This window comes from Festucalex cinctus, chromosome 14 (genome assembly GCF_051991245.1).
Source record: "Festucalex cinctus isolate MCC-2025b chromosome 14, RoL_Fcin_1.0, whole genome shotgun sequence".
In the NCBI taxonomy this organism is placed as follows: domain Eukaryota; kingdom Metazoa; phylum Chordata; class Actinopteri; order Syngnathiformes; family Syngnathidae; genus Festucalex; species Festucalex cinctus.
The window spans coordinates 6899315-6918098 of record NC_135424.1 but is presented as its reverse complement, the minus strand read 5'-3'; the positions used below and the strand labels follow the sequence as shown (position 1 = coordinate 6918098).

General features: G+C 39.3%; 4 protein-coding genes across 11 annotated transcripts in view; 2 read left to right on the top strand and 2 right to left on the bottom strand.

Moving 5' to 3' along the window:
* cfap36 (cilia and flagella associated protein 36) overlaps window positions 1–7223 on the bottom strand; it is a 42963-nt gene extending 35740 nt beyond the window's left edge. Inside the window, exons 1-2 of one of the 2 annotated variants that reach the window (XM_077496334.1) lie at window positions 7041–7223; window positions 2715–2864 (exon numbers count right to left, since the gene is read on the bottom strand). The gene's annotated coding sequence lies outside the window, so the exon portion shown is untranslated. The remainder of the gene's footprint in view (window positions 1–2714; window positions 2865–7040) is intronic. The other variant, XM_077496332.1, reaches the window with a different exon arrangement.
* Window positions 4744–13618, top strand: hif1an (hypoxia inducible factor 1 subunit alpha inhibitor). Of its 2 annotated transcripts, none has more exons than XR_013278586.1 (8): window positions 4744–5220; window positions 8284–8534; window positions 8765–8913; window positions 8991–9136; window positions 9481–9587; window positions 9677–9733; window positions 10107–10217; window positions 10743–13618. XR_013278586.1 is itself a non-coding variant. In XM_077496338.1 (8 exons), the coding sequence occupies exons 1-8, from the start codon at window positions 5035–5037 to the stop codon at window positions 10809–10811; spliced, it is 1083 nt and encodes a 360-aa protein (XP_077352464.1). In that variant the 5' UTR covers window positions 4744–5034; the 3' UTR covers window positions 10812–13618. The 2 variants fall into 2 exon arrangements, 1 of the variants encoding a protein (XP_077352464.1); XM_077496338.1 differs by having other exon boundaries at window positions 9677–9740.
* A 120-nt stretch (window positions 13619–13738) lies between these two features.
* cuedc2 (CUE domain containing 2) lies at window positions 13739–18328 on the bottom strand. Of its 5 annotated transcripts, none has more exons than XM_077496343.1 (9): window positions 18184–18328; window positions 17500–17586; window positions 17275–17418; window positions 16578–16639; window positions 16366–16496; window positions 16041–16208; window positions 15894–15958; window positions 15571–15631; window positions 13739–15491 (listed from the first exon to the last, which is right to left on the bottom strand). In XM_077496343.1, the coding sequence occupies exons 2-9, from the start codon at window positions 17571–17573 to the stop codon at window positions 15345–15347; spliced, it is 852 nt and encodes a 283-aa protein (XP_077352469.1). In that variant the 5' UTR covers window positions 17574–17586; window positions 18184–18328; the 3' UTR covers window positions 13739–15344. The 5 variants fall into 5 exon arrangements, with proteins under 5 accessions (XP_077352469.1, XP_077352470.1, XP_077352471.1 ...); XM_077496344.1 differs by lacking the exon at window positions 18184–18328 and adding an exon at window positions 17664–17801; XM_077496345.1 differs by lacking the exon at window positions 16578–16639.
* cdhr1a (cadherin-related family member 1a) overlaps window positions 17896–18784 on the top strand; it is a 271515-nt gene continuing 270626 nt past the window's right edge. For both annotated transcript variants that reach the window (XM_077496326.1, XM_077496324.1), the window contains exon 1: window positions 17896–18058. The gene's annotated coding sequence lies outside the window, so the exon portion shown is untranslated. The remainder of the gene's footprint in view (window positions 18059–18784) is intronic.

Below are 18784 nucleotides of genomic sequence, written 5' to 3'. Positions count from 1 at the left end.
TCAGTGCTTTATGGATTCAGACTACTAGCTTGCTAAATATTAGCATATACAAACAGTTAGTATGTTAGCATTTGAGCTATTCACTTTCAAAAATATTCTCAACCACAGGGCATAATTTAAAATCCTTATCACTGTATGGCACTGCTTTCTGGATTCAGGTTGCTAGCTTGCTAAATGTTAGCATAAGAAAATTTAGCTTGAAAAAACCCCATAGCTTTTTAGCATTTGAGTAAATCACTTTCAAAAATACAGCCAACTACAGAACATAATTTAAAATCCTTGTCGCTCTACCTTAGCGCTTTCTGGATTCTACATTAAATGTTATCTACATTAAATGTTAACTTTAGCTAGCACGTTAGCATTTTATTGACGCTTTCAAAATAACCTGCATACAAAGTTGCATTTTTGTTAGTCTGCTTTTGTGGGTTTTCTTTTGTATTTTGTAGGGGTGTCACGATTCGCCAACTCCACGATTCGATTTAAATTTCGATTTTGGGGTCACGATTCGATTTTTTTTTCGATTTTTTTTTTTTTTTTTTTTTTCCGCTCCCCCACTTTATAACACAGAGGCATATGCTTCTGTAGGCTAAGGCTAGTCTATGATCATTGGTTCTATTCATTGTACAGTAAATCTTATTTCAAAAGATCGGCTACATATAGGTGATGCAATTTCCATATTATTTTTGTGTAAATTTATGTAATATATGATAATTGACATTAGGCAGGAATGATCAAATTCAAAGAATTTATTTACAATATAAAGTTAACCGTCTTGTTCTTACTGAAGTGTAAAATAAAAAATAAAAAAACAAAAACAAAAAGTCACAGTGGGTGCCTGCCATCTATTGACTGTTTTTGGTTACAACAGTGTGCTGTGCGTTCCTCTTAAAATAATGTGCAATGTGCAACAACAACAAAAAATATATTGTATCCAAAGTCATGGAACAAATACAGCCTGAACAAACTATATCCCAACATTTACAGTTGCTGGGCATACTGTAGCGTGGTTCAAGTACACTAATTAAATGTTTGAATCCAGCGTTTTCCAAGGCTGCAGGTCTGCTGCTATAAATAGACCTATGGATCTGGCGTTTCGCGCGAGCTGAAGTGTGTGGAAGTTTCACTGTAAATGAGGATGAAATAGTTGGTTGGACCGTTGTTTTCCCACTTCTAGTTGAATTTGATAAATCTAAATCTTTGTGATGCCTGCGTAAATGTCCCGCCGCCGGCTCCGCTCCCCTAGTATGTATGTGTGTGTTTGTGTCGGCTGGTGCCCGTATAATGGTACTTCAGTTTGAATGCGCCAGCGCGACACTCTGATTGGAGGACTGTGCCAGCGCGACACTCCGATTGGACGACTGTGCCAGCGCGACACTCCGATTGGACGACTGTGCCAGCGCGACGCTATTGTGTATCCGTGTATTATACCCCTATTGGTTATTGTTGTTTCTCCTCCGTTCTGTCAGTTCTGTCAAATGCGGTTATTATTTGTTCACCTTCCACTTTCACTCCCTTGTCAAACCCCTGCCTGAAATTTCAATTAAAACTACTCAGATGTTAAAGTCGACCCGTGTTTATCTACTCTATATTTTCTGTTATTGTGTTACTTCCCTTCCCCTTGACGAGCCGGGCGTAACACCGTGGCCGAGTACAGTACGCGCACATAGCATATCTTGCAACTGTGGTCTTTTTATCGACAACGTGAACGTTGTCGACATAACTCACCGGGAACGCAAAATGTTTCCAAACTGGTGACGAGAGAAGCGGGAGCGGCTTGAAGCACCATTGCTGTGTCTGTCCGCGCTTGCCATCATGACTGCAGGAGAAGTCAGCTAACAAGTGCCGTTAGCTAGTAGCTGAATGGCTGCGTCTCATTTGCTTTCCTGGGAGGTGGCGGTGGCGGCGGTGGCGGCGGGCGCGGGGGGGGGGGGGGGGGGGTGGGGGGGGGGGGGGGGATCGTGTGTCCTCTCTTCTATTTCGATGCTCGAAATCGTGACGTAATTTCGATCGATTTCGATAAAAAATCGAAATCGTGACACCCTTAGTATTTTGTATGCTATGTTGCTATATTTCGGCTTAGCCTTCCAACTGTTAGCATTTTAGCAACAGTCGTTCAAGATTGGTAAGATTCTCTTTTATGTTGAGGCAAAAGTTTACTTTTTTTTTCCTTTTTTTTTACACAAGACAGACCCAATGTGCCATACTGTATATCCTTCATAAATGTAACAGCTAACAGGCCTATTCAAAATGTTGGCATGAATTAGTCCAGTTTTTATGCCAAATAACACACAAAGATGGTTGATTCTTTTTAGGTAGCAAACAAAGTGGAATAGAAAAGAAAAGAAAAAAAAACCAACAACTTCGAATGCTTGAGAGAATCCCTTACTAATAGGATTTAAGGCTTAGGGGTTCTGGACCTACAACACCGAGAGGGGCGAGGGTCAATATGAATGTGAGAGAAAGCCAACATAAATGAGGAAGCGAAGGGAGAACGCAGGACGCACTATCATGTGCTCACATTACCCGAATATCTGTGGAATCCGTGTCACGAATTTCTCGAATACCTGTCTGACTGCGTTCAACTTCCATCCATGCAGTTGAAATTAAAAAAATAAAAAAGAACAGCGGATAGAGAGGAGACAACAGCGGTGCATTATCAGTCAGGATTGAGACACAAGCTTCTACAGGGTAGGGGAGGATGGCGGGGGGCTCACCGGGGTGGTCAATCTCCCTGCTCATCCTCACAAGAATGGGGAAGGAGAGGAGCATCAGAGGGATCAAGCTCAGCTCATCCCACTGATGTGCACAGGAAACACAAGAGCATGGGAACCCACCGGGGAGCCCGAAGCGGTAGTTGAGGTTCCCTGCGGGGCGGAGGTGAATGCAGATCAAGTCAGGAGGAAAACAAGGTGCTTCACTTTCAGGAATGTGTTCATTTGTCTTGCTTTGGGGATGTTTTGGGAGCTTGGGATCAAAAGTCAAATAGCCCTCTTGGCCATGTTTGGCAAACTCAAGGCACTGAAAACAGTAGATGTTTAATGTATCACCATAACACTGACATACTGTACGTGTATACTGTACATCAGCAGTAGGAAGTAAAGTACAAATAGTAAACAATTAATCGACAACTAATGGACCTTCAACACTTTTGATGATCGATGATTGATAAGACTCTCAACAGCAAAATACTGTCAGATTTTCTACAGCCCTCCATAAAATCAGATAGATTATCTTTATGTTTAGTCAAAATAAGACGCCTACTGCCCAAAAGCTAGCTGGGATAGGCTCCAGCACTCCCCACGACCCTCGTGAGGAATAAGCAGTCAAGAAAATGGATGGATGGATGGCTGGCTGGCTGGCTGGCTGGCTGGATGGCTGGATGGATGGATGGATGGATGGATGGATGGATGGATGGATGGATGGATGGATGGATGGATGGATGGATACAAGGACAGAATGCCTCGAACAATGTTTGAGAGCGCTATCACAAAGATATTACAAAGGCTTGTCCAATATAAGAGCGTCTGGCGGAGTGATTTCAGATTGCAATGCAAGACCAACCAGTGGGAAAAGGCTTTGTGTTACTTCCTGGTTGGCTGCTCTGTAAGCAAGTTCCTATTATAGGCAAGTTTGCCAATCCATCGGGGCTACGCAACATGATAAAAAACTAAGAGCAGTGTGAAAAGGTCTTTATTTATTTATTTATTTATTTTTTTTTTAAAGGCTTGTGACTTTTTTCAACTTCCCCAGATGACAACAAAGCAGAAAAAAGACATGGTGGTTGATATAGAAGAATGTCCTGTCTACCATAATTTACGGTGAACACGTTTTAGCTATTTTAGCATTTTTAGTGAGAAAATTTTGGCCCACTTCAATCAAGTGGTATTATTCTGTTCAGTTAAATTGTGCCACTTGGTTGGTAACAATATCAATAAGAAAGGTAGAGGCAACAGCACCCTCTAGTGTTTAGAAACGTCTTAAACAATATTTTAAATTAAAGTTAAGGAAAACAATTAAATTCTATCATTGGTACTCGTTTCTATCGAACTTCGTTGGGGGGTATCTTCAGAATATTCATTATGAAAAAAAAATAGGAAAATAAACATCGATAAAACACTTTATCAATGTTCTGGCTCCCAATTGTTATGGACTGAGCTTTATGCTTTACTGTTTAATACTTATATACACTATAATATAAAATAAAATAAAAATATTGTGCAATCAAAAGTACTCAGAGAATGCTCTAACACTTTCATGTCTCCTAGACAATAGTCATACATCCAGAGTGATATCATGGAAGCCATTTTATTTTAATTAGATAAAACAATCAAAATAAATGAAAAACGCTTTTTTGTATTGATATATGTAGATATACTTTAATTAAACCTAATGATCTATGAAGTTGAAATTCCATTTATTTATTATATTTGCAAATATGTCTAATTTACACTGGAGATCTACATTAATAGTTATTTCTTAAAAGCATTTACAGGCAGTATTTATGTGTAAGGTGAGTGAGAAGACCACAATATAATTAAATTTTTTCATATTAAGCATTTTATTTACTTTAATCTGTTATAATATTTAATTTATGTCACATTTGTGTTGTTTTTCTGTCCAGATAGTTTGCCGAGTGGGAAAAAAAAGGTAGTTTGCTGCGTGTGTCATTATCTCGCCACTGCACCAGGTGTCGCTCTTTCATTTTTCATGGATCTCCGCTACATAGTTTGCAGTTAGTCTCGTTTGTTTTCCGGATGTCAACACGGTGTGACTGTAAACAGTAACACCCATTCAGTCCAGTACACAACACACAGCCGGAGACAAGTGTCTCCCACCCGGCGATGTTTCAGTATCATTTGAGGAATAATCACTGAACAGAAAGGTACATATTAACCCCAAGGTGGACTGCAGTAACTTCGCGGTGAAGCGACTGGAGAACAAAAGCCTCCAATTTGGTGGCGAAGTCGACGGACGGGACCGGGCGGGACGTAAACTGCTGAATCGGCGCACGCAGGTCCGACCCCACCGACGACCATGGCAGCGGCGACCGTCGTAGAATCTGAGACGCCGACGGCGAGCGAAGGCGCCACCGCCGGTTTCACTGGCATCCCCGAGCCGGCCTGGGACGACTCTCAGCTGCGGAGGTACACGTTCACCACCAAGCCCATCCCCAGGCTGTCGCACACCGACCCCAGAGCCGAGATGCTCATAAACAACGAGGTAAGAAGCATGCACGATTACGCCAATCATCTATATTATACGGTTTTATTATTTTTACATATTCGTGCCTCTCGCATTTTTTTTCTAAATATGATTCAGTGTGCAAATATGCATAAATACATACGGTGTGCATATTAGCAACTTTTGCATGCGCTGTGCATTAATTTATCATAATTCATTCATATGCACTTGTATATCTCAGTATTATAATTCTCATTTTGCATTATTTGTATAAATATTACTATAGCACTTTAATGGTGGCAGAGTTGTACTTAGTTATATTAATGTATAAGAAGTAATGGCTCACCATTACAAAAGCTGTAAAAATTGATCTGAATGGTGTCAGACGAGATCACATCCAAGTCAGTTGCAGCCTGACCTGCAAAGGCTTGTTTCTCACGCCAACGGCTTCATCACAATCAAAGGAGTCACGGTCGTAGCAGATAAAACTTAAACTGACCCAAATGACCATATCACCATTAGCCCCAGGTTGTGTATAAACCTGCCATCTCATTGATTAGATTGATGAGGACATACAGATTGAGCAGCTATACGTATCTTGAATTGGGATAGTTTTTCTGCGTTGAGTTGGTTACAACAACAAAAATTGTGTATACCCTCTTACAACTGGAGATGTGGCTGTCTTCAGAATTATCAATCACGTTCAAGATCATGTTCATTACACAAACGGTCCTGCCACTTTTAACTACCCTATGATTAAACCAGGGGTCTCAAACTTGTGGCTTGGGGGCCATTTGAGACCCACAGGATAATATTTTGCAGCCCTCTATTCGACATTAAAATTTTAATGTTAGTTCAGCCCCCACCTAATTTGCAGTGTTGCCCTGGGCATTTATCTATGTATTTATTCTTTCTTAAATCCTTATGGGTTACCATAACTCAAGCTCATGACATCCTTAGGATAAACGTCATTCTGAAGGGGCAAGTCGAAGAAAAAGATATCCTGTTTTGTTACCCAGCCTTTTTCAAAACTCTGCAGTGAGTAGAAAGGTTGGCGGCAGCAACAGCCAATTTCAAGAAAAACAAGAAATGGCATGTTGAATGTTGAAACAGAGAAAGTTCGGTTTAAAAAATAAATAAAAAATCAGACGTCATAACTAAACATGTTGAGGTGTATGCAAAGATTGGGTTGCCAATCTTGTTCACGTTGCGAAGAATTGCTATTGTTTGGAATTGTTATTAATAAAGATGGAGACAATTGGATATTTTGATTAGTTGTACTTGGATTAGTTGAATCCCTTTTTTTTAAATATATATTATATTATATTTGTTGTGACCCAGACACACCCTGTTTGAGACCACTGGATTAATTTCAAATAAAGTTCACTTTTTTTTTCAATTTGCTTACATTTCTAGTGTATGTCTGAAGATATACATATATTTATATATATTAATAAAAAAAAAAAAAGTTCTGAAATGATTTGTGTTGGTCTCGTTAACAAAAACCTGATAAATGTGCCATATATATAGGAAACTCCACAATGAAGTAATTAATAAATTTAACTGTCACGACGTATATATATATTTCTACAAAAGCAAACGTAATTTACTGTGAGGGTAAGCGGTGCCGAAAATGAACAAATCTGTACGTTTATGTTGTTCTTGCTAGCTTAAAATGGAGTCGTCACGACACAGTGCCAGGCCTCTCTCAACTACAAACAATAGCTTGTGTTGGTGCAATACTGTACTGTACATTCAACAATTAAACACATTGTAGCCACCAAAACAGCGACAAATCAATAAATTCACTTTTCTCGGCTCCCTTATCGAGTCACCGTTTCGAATGGAATGGGACTTACTCAGTGATAAAGCAGGTGAAGTAACGTTCCATTCATTGAAGCCCCAGTTCTGGAATGTTTACTGTGTGTCAGTGTGTATCTATAATAAAAGCGTGTACAGTCATATCACAAGCCAAGCCGTAATTTAGTTAAACGTCGCGCGGACGTGCGCTCGTTATCAGAACATACATTGCCACAGTACTGTATATGTTTTCACGCGGTGTGCGCGCTTCCTCCAAGCGGCGTCGGGGGCGCGCCTCGGCTGTACGTTCGTGTAGTCACGTAGCCCACGTCGCCACCAGTCTCCAATTTTGTCCAGTGGTGTCCAATGGCACTCTTGCCTCGCTCCATGGAGACGCTGCTGTTTCTATGTCGGGATGTTTTTCACATGTCAAAACATCATAACTCAGTTCGCAGTGTGTATGAGTTTGTTCTGAACCTAAAGCAAGCAGTGCTGCGAAATCATTGCCAGGAGATGTTAAGGTATATATTAAAATAAATAAATAAATAAAACATGCAACCGATGTATTCAGAAAAATCTTAGTATCGTTTTCATGTGATGAATATTAAGAAAGTGACGACTCTTTAAAAGCAGTGAAAATGCACCCATTTCTGGTTAACTGAATAAAAAGACAACGGGGCCATCAATTTGGTGTCTTGTTGTTGTTGTAAATCTGAGTTTCAAACTCTTGTAACTTTATCTTGAGCCTTTTTACAGAAGGCTGGTTTTATTTGATAGCTTTCTAAACACAGGACTATACAACTATATAAGGAAGATCTGAATTATTTTTCTCCTTTTTTTTTAATTTAAATTGGAACACTTAATTGGGACCAAAAGCTGCATCATATAACAAAACAAAAAGCAAATTGTAAGTAGAGAATATCTAACACTTCACGAGTTGTTAAAATACAGTACATACATAGTAAAGAATGTAGCACAGTTAAGAGGTATTAGTAGTTGGGGGAAAAAAAAAAATGTAATGGGCATCAGAAGTGACCTGGCCAATGGAAGGTCTATGTGTTTGAATCCATCAATTTACATCACATTTTGCAGAAGCCCAGAAAAATATGTGGATTTGAAAAATTATCACACTGGTGTTTTTGAGGGCCGTTTCACAACAATAAATTAATAAATGTTGCGTGTACTTGGCCGAGAGAGAATTTTCAAAGTCTAGGAAATGTCTTCTACATCATCATGAGTAGTGGTCTTGTGATAAGGTGAATAGCACAAACACAGTATGCATGCACTGTTTGTATTTTGCAGGAGCCGGTGGTTTTAACAGACACAAACCTTGTGTATCCCGCTCTCAAATGGGACATCACGTATTTGCAAGAGAACATCGGCAACGGCGACTTCTCCGTCTACATCGCGGAAAACCACAAGTTCCTCTATTACGACGAGAAGAAAATGGCCAACGTGGAGAACTTTGTCCCCAAGTCCCGACGACTTGAGATGAAATTCTCTGAGTTTGTGGAGAGGATGCAGCAAGTGCAGCAAATGGGAGGGGAGGAGCGGTAAAAAAAACTGACAAATTCTTTACGTTCTTACAACAGTAGAGAATGCAATTTATTTTCAGAGCACATTAATGGCATTTCCATTCGTTTCATTGGAGAAAGATGATTTGAAATAGGGAACAAATTGATTTGACATGGAATGGAATGTAACCCTTACTATTATTATCTGATCACATGTAGCAATGTTTCTATTTCATTACGTTTTCTTTACGTACGATTTCGTTGCTCAGGGTGTACCTCCAGCAGACACTCAACGACACGGTCGGAAAGAAAATAGTGGTGGACTTCCTCGGTTTCAACTGGAACTGGATCAACAAGCAGCAGGCCAAAAGGAACTGGGGTCAGCTGACATCCAACCTCCTGCTCATAGGCATTGAGGGTACGCGAGTCCTCACACGCGATTCCTTCTTCTTCATGATAATGTACTATTACTGACATAATTTTCTCCACGCTCAGGTAACGTGACGCCGGCGCATTACGACGAGCAACAGAACTTCTTTGCACAAATCAAAGGCCACAAGAGATGCACCCTCTTCTCTCCAGACCAGTTTGAGTGTCTGTATCCTTACCCTGTACATCATCCCTGTGATAGACAGAGTCAAGTAAGTGATGATTATAACAACTAAAATTCCATAGTTCAGGCTTTTATTCATAACGCAAGGCAATAAACAACCCATATGGTCTGCTCTGAAACAGGCAGACAACTTTGGGCACAATTTAAAATTTTCACTTAGGGGTGTACTCACTTTTGTTGCCAGGGGAGAATAAATTGACACTGCTAAACATGCTGTAATCTGACTTCATTGTAGCAAAGTGTCATTTCTTAATTGATGTCCCAGGAAGAGTTATGTGATGTACTGTAACACTCAGATTAATACTACAGTACCGGTATATCATATTGCTCAGTGTTTTTTTTTTTGTTGTTTTTTGTTGTTGTCATTTCTAGGTTGATTTTGACAACCCCGACTATAATAGGTTCCCCAATTTTAAAAATGTTGTTGGCTATGAGGCTGTCGTGGGCCCAGGAGACGTGCTCTACATCCCCATGTATTGGTAAGAAGTAGATTTTACGTGTGCAAACATAGATTTGTTCATTTTGAATAGTTTTGTTATATGTATTTTTTTTTTCATTTTTCTGCCAGGTGGCATCACATAGAATCACTGCTGAGCGGTGGTGTGACAATCACAGTCAACTTCTGGTACAAAGTATGCATTTTCAACAGTTTTAATTATAGTGGTGCCTTGAGATAGGAATTTAATTAAATACTGTATACCTTATGTACTTTATAAAAACATACAGTAATGACATAATTAGAGAACGCCTTGGCCACCAGGGTGCAGTATAAGATATAGTTATACATGAGGACGGTCATTCCTCAGTAAGGTGCAGTAATATTAGTCGTTCTTTGCAGAAGATAAAAAATCTATCCCTTAAGTATTGTTAAATCTGTGCTGCCATTTGTGTAAAAAAAAACAACAAAACAAAATCATTAACCTAATAACATAATTTGCCTAAATTATTTTTAAATGGTCTTTCTGCGAAATTGTCATGATCCCAACGTCTGTGTTCAGGGGGCGCCCACACCCAAGAGGATAGAATACCCGCTGCGAGCTCACCAAAAGGTGGCCATCATGAGGAACATCGAGAAGATGCTGGGAGAAGCGCTTGGCGACCCTCGACAAGTAAACACGCTTTTGCTTCTTCCGTTATGGCCGTGTCGCAGATCCCACATTTCGAATCAGTCCTGCATTTGGGTCACCGGTTGCGTGAAAATCCCGGCGGCACGAGCGACCCGACCAGCAACCCACTTTCTGCTTATATTTATGGCTCACCAACGTCACATTCTTAAAGGACATGCTTTTGTTTTCCACAATTTAAGTGATATGTTCTTTTCATAATACTGTACCATATGAATCAATTATTATTCTTTGTTATTTAGAAAAATAGCACTATACAGTGTTGCCCTTTATAAAATCATACATAACATAATTCAATAGAATGTAAAGAATTAGACAGTTGGGCATTGGTGATAATTGAATGGGCTCAATTGTGCTGCTCCTTCTGTTGTGCATGTCATGCCCACCAGGGGGCAGTTTGATGCATACATACACATAGATTTGATAATGGCATACAGAAGAAGACCATCACAACTAAATTGAGATTTTCCGAGTTTTGATGTATCCTTTTTGTTGTGTATTTCTCTTCAGGTGGGACCTTTGCTCAAAACCATGATCACGGGACGATACGAAGATCCCAACGAGGAGGCCGACCATTGAAATTGCGCCGTCTTGACTTTTGGACTGAGTTGCTGCATGGCAATAAGCGGCTATCTTGAAACCGTCGTGCTTCTCAGAGTGCCATCGTCTTTGCCGATCTCATGGGAGTTGACGCTACTTGAACAACAGGTTTTTATTTTTAACGCGTGTATTTTGTTTTGTCTTAGTTATTTATGTTAGTCGGTGTTTTCAGATGATCTCATTTAAAAGTGAAGTGGATGAATCTCAGTGACAAACCACTAGTGAAGGAGTCAGTAGACCGCTTTTACAAAGCCGCCATTTTACAACATAGACATAAATTGTGAGGGATGAAGTTGACCTGACAATTTCCCACTGCGTGTTAGGGAGTTGCAGTTGTTGAAGTCTAACTAGTATTTCCTCAGCCACCCATGCATCCGATGGCGGGTTATTAGAGTCTGCTTGATAGAGGCTAACAAGTCTTTGAGTTAAAAAAACTCACTTTTAATGCCAAGTCCACGCTAAGTGTGTCTCTCCGGTGTTGTGTTAGCTCCCTTAGCTTAGCTTAAAAATAAATTGTTAAAAAAAAAAAAACATCTACTATGCCTTTCAGTGACTTTTCCAGTACTCTGTGGCAACCTGATGATGACATTCAGTAACACTATGAGCTCAATGAACATGCTAAATGTATGGAAAAAAATGTGATGATATATGCTGGCAAGATATGTTAGAATTGTATGGTGGACCGGATCAAATCCTCCACTACTGTCTGGGCTTAGTAGGATATTGTACTAAAAATAAGCACTTGGTATGTTCAGAACTGGATGGGTAGGAATTATCTGCATTCCCATTATGTTGCCTGCTTTATGTTCCTTCATTTTGCTGCCATCAACCCCCCCAACATATAAGACCATAAGCTCTCGACCAATCAACTGACTTTCCCTCTCTCTATTTATGACTTAAAAAAAAATACATTGTCGTCTTCCGATGTAGGGAGTAAAAGTAAAAAGTCATCCAGAAAAGCTGTACGGTAAAGAAGTAGCTTTGTTACTTACCACCAATGAAACAAAAACAAAATTGTCATCTTAAAATGCTTATGTTGACAAATTTTATCTTTACAAAACGAAATTCTGTAATTATCTCTCAATAGCAATTTTTAAATTTAATATAAAATTGATGAAAATAAAAAGCATGTGTAAATTCGAATGTAATAATAATAATAAAGGTAAACAGTTACACATGTTTAACTGGACAGCAAATTGTTGTTATACTTTTCTTTTTTAAAGGATTGAAAAATATTTTATTTTCCACTTAAAACAATTTTAAAAAAAAGTACAAAACAAATTTGTAAACACACGTGTTTAATTGTACAGCAAATGGCTAGTTTCTTAACTAATTTTGATTTTGAAGAAATGTTTGGAAAAATGAAATAAAACTCCACAAAATTGAGTTTTTCATTGGACAGCAATTTTTTTTAACTTTTTGTTTTGTACAAAATCCTGCAAAATTCTCCTATGAAATGGCACAACAATTCATCACGTCAACACAACCTCCAGCTCCACCACAATAAATACATTTAGTCAATAACATGATTGTGAAAATGTCTTATTTTTTTTTTAAGATTATTAATCAGTATTAAATACCACTACCCCTGAAGTACGTTAGGAACAAATGAATTCACGTGAGCTGCATATTTTCAACATTTAAAAAAAAAAAAATGATTGCAGCTTTGTGGGAGTGAAGGCTGGCGCAGTAATAAATCTAAGTGCAGTAATTTATATGATGAACAATATTGTGGTATTAAAAAAAAAAAGAGGGGGGTGCCTCATATATTCAAAAATATGCGATGGTGTGAGGCAAAATTTGGCAGAGGGATCGTTTGTGTTATGTTCATTTTAGATTTATATTTCAAGGACTATTGGATTAGACCTAGCAAGGACACATATTAAAAAAAAAAGAAAAAAGAAGAGATTTAATATTGCAGCTGTGGATTGTATATGTTTAGCAACTACACCAACATTCAGGTTATGTCTTGCTGGGAAAGTCATTTACAGTAAGGCTCATTTTTAAGGCTTATCAATGATCAGGTTTAATTAAAGCTGCTTGTTAAGTTTTATGGCAGTTTGTGTGACGTACACTGCTGTAATACAAATATTCAATAGGCCGCATGAACTGCTATAGGATTGGTGTGTCATTCATTTTTTTTTTGTTAGTTTTTAACATTGTATGTTCTCATACCTCTGCAGAGCCATACTTTGAAGAATTGTATTTGCTTGTATGTGTGCCAAACACCTCAGAAACCAGTAGACACTGATCTGGTTTTGCTCTTAAAAGCACATAAATATCAAGTGATCATACAATGATGGTGATATAATAGCAACGTGCAGGATTTGTTGTTATTAAACGGCCAATTTGCAAGGTAACGCTGGCATCATTTTTGGCTTGGTGGTGCCTACGCAGTACTGAAGAACTCGCAGCTACGGTAAATAACTTCTGCACCAAAGCTCACCGTGCAAATGAACGAACTGTTCTCCTTTTTTGCTTGTTTACGTTTCCTGTTCACACCTGCTCCCTCGTTGTTTGGATTGTCAAACGTACTACAACACAGTGTCAAGAAAGCACTTATCTCCAAATTGTGTTTATTTACCAAGAACAATTTGACACACTGAGAAATAAAAACTTTGGGATAAGAATATGCAGCATGGGATGGATACAATTTCATAAAATTTGGAGTTGCGGTGTTTTTCACGATTGTAATTTTACACATCTTGTGTAGGTGGTGTTATTTGCCGAACTGAACTCATTTGTTTTTATGCTGTTTCTATAATTAAAGAATGTTTGCAGATTAATGCATTGTAAGTTATTGTTGACAACATAAATTCGGCATACCAACCAACCATACCAAGAAAAGTGATTTGACAACATTTTCGAAACTTTCTTTTGCCAGAAATGAAACGAGAGAAACATGATAGTCTATAAAATTAGTCTTTACTATAAATTGTGCGTTTTCATCAAAGCCAAGGGGGGTTACAAGTTCAGTCAATAGCCACTGCACACGTTACAGTAAAACCGATCATTATATCAGTCACAGACACCACTGCTGCTGTTTAATTAGGAATTAAAGAGTATCCAGTAGAAACACAGTTGACCAGTGTGGAACATTGGCTTAAAGTTCACTCCAAAAAAAAAACAAAAAAACAAAAAAAAAATTGTTAAAATGATCACACCAAACTCTTCAAAATACCAATTAAAGATGCAAGGATAGAAGATGACTAAGTTACACCCTGAAAGTTTTCACAATGAACGCACACACGCAGTAGTGTGATAAATACAGTAAAGTGGTACCTTGAGATACAAGAGACCCGGCTCTCCTTTAGTCCGCTAGCTTAATGCTAAAGCTAACAATGCGATACACCACAACAGGGCTACTGTATAGCATCTATATCAGGGGCCGAGGCACACAACTTCCAACACAAGCTGATTCTAATCAACAGGATGGTTATCAGGCTTATGCAGAGTTTGTTGATGATCTGAACATATATCAGCTGTGTTAGAGAAGGGAAATATCCAAAACCTGCAGGACTCCAGCCCTCAAGGACCGAGTTTGCCCAGCTCTGATCTATATGGCGTGTGAGTGATAAACAATTAAACTCAAGGCACCACTGTAGATGGTTAAAGTTCTCGGGCATCTTCAAATGTTACTTTTGCATGTCTCCAAATTTTGTGGCTTCATTTTTATATGTCAATTTTTTTCCTTTTGGTTAAAACCACAATTTTGACTTACATGCTTTTCAACAGGCACCAATATTATGTTTATCTCACTTTCCTATTCTCTTTTTAATCAGAAATGACACGGATGTGTTTAGCTTATACAGACAACTCTTTTATGCGAGTGAAGGTGCAATAATAGAAAAGTCATCATCTAATAATAAATATACCCGCAAATCTAAACCACGGAGTGTTCAGAACTAGTTTGACATACTGGAAAACAACGTATGCACAGTATGTCGCATCATCTGGCGGGAAAACACAGTGCAAACGATCAGAAATCAGTCTCTCAATTTGGTGGCACTGCAGAATAAAAAAAAATAAAAAACTTATAAGTCAGTGATCTTATATGTACAAGCAGTTAAAATAAGAATAAAATATGTAAAGCACCACTATAACTTGACAAATTGTGATAATTATCCCACACAAATGGCCTATAAATCTATATGGATGCCACAAAATGGCGCCAAAGCACTACTTTTACATGATACAGTCCTTTGGCGCAGCGCCAAATTCGCAAGTAGCGACCCACAAATGGGCACGGATCAACTGTCGCTTCATTTTAACATTCAAAAAGGCTAAAGACAATTTAAAAAAAAAAAGTGAAGGGATATAAAATGTACAATTAAAAAAAAAAAATGAAATCAAAAGGTAATGTAACAGGAAAAAAGCTGAACTGTATAAACCATGGCAACATCATTGAAAAAAGCCCACTATATTAGAGGAGGATAAAAAATAAACCAGAGCAATTGTATAAATAAAACAAAATAAATCAACATAATGTGAGTGCGTAGCACAACCATTTTGTCAATGAAATCGGTATTTGCGTGCCGGCTTGAGGTTGACGTACGTCTTCTTCATGTCATCCGTCTCATTCTTCTTCACCACCTGGTAGCGTTCTCCTTTGGTGCTCACCACCTGGTTGCCGTGGTAGCGAACCAGCTTTTTGGGAGCCTGCCCCAGTTGAAAACAGAACGCGCGTGAAAACGGGCTCCACGTTTGCAGACGGCTGATAAGTGGATGGACTTTTTACCTCTTTGGGGGCGACGGGCCGATGCGTTTTCTTGTCCTCTTCGTTGTCGACCAGCATGTACCTGCACAAAGTCAGTTTTATTTTTTTGGTTTTGGATGATGAGGTCTTCCTAGCAATAAGTGACCATTAAAATGTGCGAAACAATTAGTTTATTTACTCAACTGTGTATGTATGCGCGTATATATATATATATATATATATATATAAAAAATAGTTCCCACTAAAACAGAGATTACTATCTATTTAAGAGGCAAATACATTTTATGACAAAATTTCAGGTCATGTTCCTAAATTAATTAATCTGCAATACCTTTGTCACTTACTTCTCAAGGATGCTTTCTTTCAGTTTCTGATCCGCCACTGAGGAGATATTCTTCCCTTGATTTACCTGAGGCCACAAAAATTAGGTTAATTTTCCCCCTCCATGTGACAACATTAACGTGAGGCAGGCGACAAACTGGGACACTCACGTTGAGCGGCGTGGGGCTGAGTTGGACGTCACCCTCGATGATGAGGCGCACAGCTTCCTCCATGTCTCCTTTGGCAATAGACAGAGCGCTGCGGGCCTCGGACAGACTGCACTTGGGGAACATCTCCAAAAGGTGCTGCTCCTGGGTTTCCAATTCGGACACTGGTAGCTGGAAACGTGGGCCACAAGGTCAGCCCCGACAATAATCCCCATCGGAAATTCACGTTCAGCTAATCTTGGGAATTATCACATTCCACATTTCTTGACCCGAGGCAAACAATTCAGTGCTTTATAAATAAAGTTAAGTTATATACTGAACGCATTACCTTGGCTGTGGCGCCCTCTGTCTGTGTTTGTAGGCACTGCATTTCCCTTCCAGGTGGGGCTTCACTCTGGAGGTGAGGGGCAATTTCCAATGAGCCGTCTTCGGGATTTGGCACATTGTTTTCGCCGTCCACTAGAAAGGAAAATATTTACATGTTGAGAAACAATCAGAGCCCCGCAAAGCCACAATACAAAAAGACATAAGAAGAAGTACCCGAAGTGCGAGCTGTAGCTAGTGTGGACGCCAGGCTGAACATCATTTCACACACTTTGACACTGAAACATGAAAGAAAGTTACAAGAGTGGACGGAGTTTACTCCATTGAAAGTGCAACGTGTTTGTCTGAAGATCTATTGAAACTGTTTCAACAACACAACACAAGGTATTGTTGCTATTTGATTTAATATAGCCACCCACATATTGTAATACACTGCATGCGGTCAAGGAGAGACACAGCCGTCTGTGTGCTTTCAATCATGGTATTGAACAAATGTATGAAAATAAAAAACATAATAATAAACTGTATTGGCAACAACTGACACCATTCAGACTGGCTAACAGCCAGCCGCTAACCTGATCTCACCGAGTAAATAGGTTGTACCCTACTGCAGTGTTTCCCAACCCTGGTCCTCGGGGCACACTATCCAGCCTGTTTTCCATGTCTCCCGATTCCAACGCAGGTGAGGATCGTTAGGCTTCTCCAGGGCTTGCTAATGAGCTGTAATTGGACTCACCTGCGTTGCAAATAGGCATGGAAAACATGCTGGATAGTGTGCCCTGATGACCAGGGTTGAAAAACACTGCCCTACTGGTGACTGTTTCAGATGGCAGAATAAAAAGTATCAAAGGCTGGTCATTCAATTTTTTTTTCATCTTTTGGTCACTGGTAATCAACCAACTATCATTCTGACCTATCAATTTTGGCAAATCCTGGTATGTATGCCTCCAGCATCTCGGCGAAGACCTCCACGTCAAAGTTCTCCTCCACACTCTGCTGGGAGCCAAGATCTTCCAGGACTCCAGTGATGTAGGACAGGAGGACATCGTCCAGCGTGCTACATGTATATAGGGAGTTACTGTAACTAATAAGAGAACGTTGATTCAAATAAAGCTATGAAACGTAGGGTAGTGCTTACCTGAGATCTGCATCAGGGATGTAAGTCTGTAAGAAGTCGTGCAACGCACCGTGGATGATTTTGTGGAGGTCCATGGTGGTTTTCTAACTGTACAGAAGAGGAAATGCACAAACACATGATATACATGGGAGTGGTCCGACTAACCCCATACCAAGTGTACCCACCCTGTGGTCAGAGCAAATAAGGCACACTCATGTGACCAAGTTGCAAAACATTTCATTACGACCCTTTGAGTTTTATAAACTGAGAATTTTGTCGACAATATTTAGCGCATACTACTTTGCGTAACAAGGTAACTTGTCTCAGTCGCAATTCAACTAATAAACTGCGTTTATTGGCGTAAAATAAAAATGTTACGTACGTACGTCAGTCTTAAAACACCAGCAGGTGTGCAGATTGACAGTCGGCAACAGCTAGTGCACAGTTAGCGACGCAGCGATGCTAACCCGAAGCTAATCACTTCTGTTATTTTGCAGCACATGGCCACCATGACGGAGGGATTTTCTCAACTTTTTCTCACTTGATAACGTCAACCTTCATCTTCGACGGGAAATAACTGGTAAGTTTGTACTTGAATACAAGCTAGTGTCGTGAGTTAGCCAATTTGCTAACAGCTAACAGGCTAACCAAATCAAGCAGCCTCGGTTTATCGAACAAAACGACGCCGATTTCGAGTTTACTTACTGTGTCCGAAAGTGTGAGGACATGAAGGGCTCTCACGGTGCCTCAAATGTATTCCTGAGAAGATAGTCAGTGCAGAATGGTTGAGTCAAAAGTGGTTGTCTGTTTGTGTGACTGACTGTGGAATCTTATTAGCAATTCACAACATTGTGACGTCATTTCCTCCTCACATTGTAAACAGTTCTGTTCAGCCATTGCAGTGTATAATATGAATTTGTGCGTTTGGCTGTGCTTCTGGACTGTTGATAAATCAATCAAAAGACCAACACTTTAAACTACCGTCATGTTTTGAAGTAAACATATTTTTAAAACAAATCATTGGCGTTTCTAGCACATCTGAGTCAATATTGCCATAGATTTTCCCATGTTAGCCCCCAAAAGTTGAGATTTTTTTATTTTTTTTTCCCGAACTCCATATTCATGTTGTTCAGTAGTCCTCAATGAATCTAAGTGCATTTCTTGCCTTGAAGAAATCAGGGGACATATCCTATAACTCCGATTAATGTAGAAAAGCTTAACGTCAGAAAAATATGATATTAAATAAATAAATAAATAAATAAATATTCATGTCCACATATCTACTTCAACCCTGATTTTTTTTTTT